At 42.8% G+C, this 7,300-nt stretch overlaps 1 protein-coding gene across 1 annotated transcript; it reads right to left on the bottom strand.

The window, feature by feature from the left end:
• LOC135212813 (uncharacterized) lies at positions 1-2,963 on the bottom strand. Its single transcript, XM_064246586.1, has 3 exons — positions 1,289-2,963; positions 773-907; positions 1-662 (listed from the first exon to the last, which is right to left on the bottom strand). The coding sequence occupies exons 1-3, from the start codon at positions 2,961-2,963 to the stop codon at positions 1-3; spliced, it is 2,472 nt and encodes an 823-aa protein (XP_064102656.1).
• Positions 2,964-7,300: the final 4,337 nt, after the last annotated feature.

Raw genomic sequence — 7,300 nt, 5'->3', positions numbered from 1 at the left:
TTACTCAAAAATCATCAAATCTGCATTCTCTAAGCGACCACTTATTCTTAGTAGTCCTTCCTCATCTAGATAAGGATCAAGTTTGACCAAGGGTGACCCCTTAGGGAGGGGTTGAGACTTACCCAGTGCATTTATTTCTCGAGCAAAGGCATCTCTTTGAGCATAGTAAAGCAGTTTTACCTTTGCTTTTGTCAATTCTTCATAAGTCAAGGGGCCACCAGCTTTAAGGGATGAAGCTCTACAGTTACCAACAAATCTTAACACCCAACCTACTACATTGAGCGCCTTCAGAAAGGAGCTCCACCGGGAGAACTCAAACAAAGGCGGATCTGACTCAACTGCAACACAAACAGTGTCAATTTCACCTTGCTCTTCTAAGGGGAATCCCTCTGTCATACCTTCCTGAGATGGGTGAGATGAGGTGCGGAGCCAAGCAGGACCCACTAACCAAACCTCAGACTGCGTGAGTTGCTCCGCATAAACACCTCTCGATATCAGGTCTGCAGGGTTGTCCTTGCCAGGACAATGTTGCCAACAAGATGGTGGGGTCAATGCTTGAATTTCCACGACCCTATTAGCAATGAAAGTTTTCCATCTATTTGGTTCTCCCTTTATCCATGCTAGGGCAACAGTAGAATCGTCCAACATCGAATTGAAACCTCCTGGACCAGCCGCAATGCCGATTTCACAAATACAACCAGTCTAGCACACAATAAGGCACCAAGTAATTCTAGCCTAGGGAGAGAAACTTTCTTTATAGGGGCTACCTTACCTCTAGCAGCAACCAGCGATACCTTGAAATTACCCCTTTCTGGCACTCTCACATACACACAAGCACCATATCCCCTTTCCGAGGCATCACCAAAGGCATGAAGTTCAATAGCAGGAATATCTCTCCAGGAACACTCTGAAAATAAGTAACGATTAATTCTCAATGATTCAAGCACAGAAAGTCCTACAACCCACAACTTAACTCTGCCTTGCATAGCCTCAGGTAATGGTTCATCCCAGTCAAGACCTAATCTCCAGATTTCTTGGAACAGTATTTTTGCATGCATAACAAAGGGACATATGAACCCCAGGGGGTCAAAACATCGAGCAATAAGGCTTAATACATTTCTCTTGGTACAAACAATACCCCCAAAAGGGTCCACATTCTCTACCTTAAATGTAAAACAATCAGAGGAGGAAACCCAGTGTAGGCCTAACACCTTTACACATTCTACTCTAGAATCTTCTGTCATGGGCATGGTTTTATTATTAGAAGTACACTTTGACAGGGACATACCAGCCTTCTTCAACATATCACAGGCTTCATTAAATCTTACACAGGCCTCAGCAGGGCTATCAGCCCCAGAAAGCCAATCATCAACATACAGATTTTCAAGCAATTCAGAAGCCACCTCTGAGGGAGGGTATTTCTTTAAATGAAATTTCAAAGTGGCATTCAACAAAAAGGGACTACTCTTATTTCCAAAGGGTACTCTTACAAAACGAAAATGTTTTACAATGTCATTTTTCTTCAACAAAAACCTGTGAACATCACGGTCCTCCCTTCTCACCTGTATTTGAAGGAAAGCCTTTGTAATATCAGCAGTTAAGGCCACCTTCCACCTTCTGAATCTCAGTAAAACCTCTACTAAATCAGGGTTTAAGGAAGGACCACTTTCTAAACAGTCATTAAGGGATATACCATTGCTGCCACGAGCTGACCCATCAAACACAGGCCTGATTTTTGTGGAGAGACTCGCCTCCCGCACTACAGGTCTGTGTGGCAAATAGAACACTGGGTACCCACCCTCCAACTGATGGAGTGGGATCTCTTCTATAATGCCCTCTTTCTCATACTCTTCAAACACCTTATAATATTGTTCTTGCAGACAAGGGTCCCTATCTAACTTACGACTAAGATTGTCCAATCTTCTCAAAGCGTGGTGTTCATTGTTAAGTAACTCTAACTTTACAGACCCTGATTTCCACGGAAGGGCCACCTCATAACGGCCTTCCTTGTAACTTACAAACCTTTCAAATTGCACCATGGTAGGGTCAGGCTTAATAGCTCCAGACCGTGTTTCCTGGGCTTGAATGCCTACAGATTCTAAATCCCAAAATTCAGTCAAATTATCCTCCTGAAAATTAGAAAATGTTAACAGTTGCACACCTGCACCACAGTTATCTTCGGACCTATTATAGGATCCAGACAAAACCCAACCAAAAACAGACTCTTGGGCTACAAGCCCTTCATGACATATAACCTTGTTAGGAATCATCAGTTTCCAATACAGATCTAGCCCAATCAACATATCCACCTGTATCTTTCGGTTGGATCCATACTCATCTGCTAGATTTACATGTTGAAAAGGCTCTAAGCACCTAGGATCCACCTTGGTCCTACATAAAGGGGGACAAATTACATTAATCTCAGCAACCTTAAAGCTATATTTGTGGTTATTTGCCCCCAAACTCATCACCTCATAAATGCTACACAAATCTGCCTTGGAGGCTTTACCCCCACCAAAGGCAGAAAATGATAAATACTCAGAGGTCAACCACTTAGGCCTGACCTTTTTTACCAAGTCTCTTGAAATGTAGGATCGATCCGATCCTGTATCAAACATTACAGTGGCAGAAATAATACCTTGATAGCCTACAACCTTTATCTTGGCTGTTTGTAATACACAACACTTCTTAATAGCCTTAGCCCTTGACTCACAAGGAGCTACTCCCACATGTGTAACAGATTCACTCTCCCCCTGCACCTTTTCTCCTTCAGGGGTTTTTTCACTAGCTGCTACGGGGTTTACCACTTCGGACCTACGGCATATAAGAGCATGGTGATGGCCACCCTTACACTTTGAACACCTGGCCCAGCAACCCCTTGCATAATGGCCAGGAGATAAACACTTCAGGCACAGCCGCTTCCCACGGATAGCTTCTTCTCTTTCTTGAAGAGAGAGCTTCATTATACCATAACACTTTTCACTAGGATGCAATTTTTCCGCAGAAAGCACAATGCTGCTTGGAAGCACTATCTTATGATGAAGTTTGAAGGGCAGAGGCCGAACTCTGGACGAGCTTTTTCTGCCTTTTTTTCTACGCCAGGATCCTCAGCCTTCCGGTGGTTCAGCCCCTTAAGGGCTTCGGCCCTTTCTCGCCCCTCTACTTCTCGTTGCAGGAATTCCAGCAGCCCATCCAGGTCTCCTTCGTCTTGTAGAGTGCGAGACCACTCCAGCCTGACATCGTGAGGGAGCAGGGACAGGATCATGGGCGCCAATACCCGCCCATATTGGTCCCCTCCTACCTCGAGAGCTGCTAAACTGCGAACGTGGGCTATTACGTCATCTTTCAACTTACGCAACGCCGAGAGTTGACTGTCGACTTCGTGTCCTTGACATCGCAATCTGCATCAGGTCCTGAATGTGGGCGGAAATGATCTTGTTCGGTTTAGCATACCTCTCTTCTAACAGTTCACAAGCAGCTTTATAATTTGCTGCCGTCTGAGCTAGACCGTATAACTCTCTTCGCCTCGCCCTCTAACACAGAGCGCAGGTACATGAATTTATTAACAGGAGGCATAGGCTTATCATCGACAATAGCCTTAAACTGATCCCAAAACGGCATCCACTCTGTTATTTTCCCGCCAAATTTTTAATAGCTCAAGCTTAGGCAATTTCACACTTAGTGCTTCACTATTAGGCTCACTTGCAGAAACTATACTACCCTCACTAGCCTTATTATTAAGAGTTCACAAGTCTATCATTACCTAACCTTTTCTAGGCGGGACATCTGCAGCAGCGATGCGGGTTTTGCGTAACTCACTGAGAAAACCGTAGGCTTCGTAGGCTCCTTTTTTGACTTCTTCAGGATCATTGATCAAGCCTGCACCTTATCATTGAGCTCAACCCACTTGGACTTACTGTGGTCGAATTCATCTATTAGGGTAGTCAACTCACGCCAGCTTGGTTGGCCTTGTAGATGAGCACTTAAACTTTCCGCGGCACAACGCAGCCATGTCTCGGCGTCGACTCTCTCTAGAGTAAGCTTTCTGAATTTGTTCGCGTTGTCGGGAAATCCGGGAAATCTCCGTCACTTTCTTCTTCTCCCGGGTTCTGGGCACCATGTGGTTTAGTTTGGGCCAAGGGCCCGTCTACGTGAGACATCATATCCGCGAATCCTCAAAATTCTCACGGGAGCGAAGGAAACTCGTACCGAACTTCAAGACTTTATTCCTCCTTCTCAAACAATTCAAATTTCAAACAGCTCAGGGAGATACCAACAGGTTCCACAGTTCTTTTTTGATAAATCTCAGTTCACTCAAAATTCACAGAAATGGTACAGACAAGATACATAGACAAATTGGTACAACAATTTACAGTCTTCATATAAAAATAGCAATTAACTCTGAAAAAGGAAGGGCATAAATACGACACAGCACAGGTGTGGGTGAAAGGGAACAGGGAATGGGCAATTTTCAAAGGCGTCATCTCAACAAAGGGGAAAACAACATTCGTTTTACAACAAAACCACAATTTACTTGATTAAACACACTACAAGTGTCATATAAGAAATGTTTTTAGATTTAGTAATGAAAATACGTAAATTTCAAATATATATATCCAATGTAAACAAATAGGGAGCGTTCTTTTGGATGCTACAACATACATTTCAACAAAACGTAAACACAAATCAAGAGCATTCTCTTGGACAACAAACATACATTTAACATGTACTATATTTAAGCACTGTCTTAATACTGTAGGTAATCAATCATGTGCATACCCTGAATAAGAATTTAAATAATCTAGACTTATTTGAACAATAACCTAGGCTAGGTTAAACCTGCAGAGGAAATAGAAAGATTTTTACACGGGGGAGGCATTCTTACCACTATAGAATATGGAGGGGGCATTGCCACTGAAAGGACAATGCTGAATCCAGTTGGATCCGGGACAAAATTTCCATGTAGCCATGGGAGAAGCCTAATGGAAGGAATTCTATCCCCATTTTGCAGCTATCGATGCTGAAGGGGATCGTTTCCCCCAAAAGGGATACTAGGGTCCATCTGACTCTTGACTGATATTACTATATTTTCAGGTGAGTATTGTAACTTACCTAGGATTTCTGCCCCTTTAGTAACAGTTGTTGAAGGTCGGTCAAAATGTGCAAGCCTCCCCAAACGGGATACGCAGCTTGCCGGATTTGATCAATTCTTTATGGAAATTAGGATCCTTCCTCCCAAAAGGGATACAAGGATCCACTTGAACCCAATTAAAATGACAACAGTTTCATAGGTTTATAGTAATTCACCCAGGACCTCTGCCCCATGGGGAACAGGCAGTTGCAGCGCGGCTGTAGATAGGTAACAGGTTACGCAAGCTCCCCCAGAGGGGATTCACAATTTCTGGTACGTAAGGAAATTATGAATAATATCAGAAAATGTCACCGCCACAGAATGACAATGTATGAGTGACATGATGCATGATTCGTGAAAGGAATTCAAGTTAGTCCATTACACCCCAAAGTTAAAAGTACTACTGCATCTTGCAACCCAAAAGTGAGAGGGGATGCAAATGCTGCCCAAATACGGTCTAGTGTTGGAATTACGACTGAAAACCACTATTGGTCAGGTCTGAATACAAAAACTTCAAATCAAAACATGATAAGGGCTCCAATACTCGTCCCTGATGATACCTATGATCCTTGGTTAAACGCATGAGCGTGCATTTTCTCTCCCTATAGTAAATATCTAATTAATGAGAGAAACTGTAGAAGACACCCTTTATGATTACCAAAGTTCCTTTATGATTAACAAAGATGGCGTGTGTATGTTTTGTCGCCATTTTTGAAAACGTTCAGTTATAGATTATAGAAAAGCGTATAAAAACGGTAAGGGGGATCCGTGTTGGGAACTGGGGTTTTTGGGTGTAGGGAACCAAATGAACCAACCTAACCTGACTTAGGGCGCGTGCCCTAACCTGGCCAGGGGGGCTTTGCCCACCTGGACCCCCTAGTATGGTATCAAAGGTTGTGACCTAACTAGACAAACCAACCTAACCGGACTTAAGGTGCCTGCCCTGACCTGGCCGGCTGGGGCCTTCGCCCACCTGGACCCCCCAGTATGGTAACAAAGGTTGTGACCTAACCAAATGAACCACATTAACCTGACTTAGGGCACAAAACTGTCTTCCTCTTTCACGCGGCCCATTGTTCCCTCTTAGCAGTGTTCATATTGACCATTAAAATTGCCTAAAAGGCCACTTTTAAAAAGGAACGAACATAACTTATCAAAATCGTCACAGAACTCGATCAAGTCCGAAAACGTAACCGGGTTAGCAGCGGCAAAAGCAACGTGCGACCGATGGGATGTGGAGTAAAGAGCAACACCATGTTGACTGTTTTGAATGGTCGTGCTTGTGGGTCTGGTACGTCTTCCAGGTCGAAGGGACTACTTACGGAGGGATTATGGGCCGGGCAAAAGGTGTTGCACGTCCTGGCCAACTAAACTGTAAACTACCCAAGGAAATGAAGAGGTTGACAAAACAGCCAAAGAAGCAAAGCAAATGACAAGATCAAGTGTGAATCTCCATATGAGTGATTATGTAACATACATAAAGATGGGTATTATAAGGAAATGGCAACATATTTGGAATGAAGAATCAGAAAATAATAAATTAAAACAAATAAAACCTGATGTTGGAAAGTGGAGTTCATCATATCAGAGAGAGAGACATGAACAAGTAATAATGACATGTCTCCGTATAGGCCATACCCGTCTGACACATGGACACTTAATGAGCAGCCCACGTGGCTCAGCTCCTGAGTGCGCAGTGTGCAAGGTGTTTATAACTGTCAGACGTGTTATGCGAATGCCCAGAGTACAACCAGCAACAACTGTCGACATTTGGAAGCAGATCTATGAAAGAAATCTTGTCAGAGTCCTATGCATTTTTGGTCATGCTTATTTTTATGTTCTTGAAGAAGTGTAATTTAATTGATAAAATATGAACCCAAGAAAGATTTGAAAATACGAAAATCATTAGGCTATTTAATGAATTTTAAAAACAAACTTTTAAATGTTACTTAACTTATTCAGATTGTATATTTTATGAAAGTATGGATACATGAATAAATGTATTTATAGAGTGCTTGTGTTCCAGTGTGAGTATGTGCCTTTGTGCAGTTTTTTAGTTTAATTTTCCCCCATTTGTCATCTCACCGAATAAACAATTTGGTACCAGAGCTTTGCCTCTGGCCTAGACATGATTTTTTTTTAATCTAATCCTTTGGGCCAGCCCTATGA

This window comes from Macrobrachium nipponense, chromosome 41 (assembly GCF_015104395.2).
Source record: "Macrobrachium nipponense isolate FS-2020 chromosome 41, ASM1510439v2, whole genome shotgun sequence".
NCBI lineage: Eukaryota > Metazoa > Arthropoda > Malacostraca > Decapoda > Palaemonidae > Macrobrachium > Macrobrachium nipponense.
This window is presented reverse-complemented; position numbering and strand designations above follow the sequence as displayed.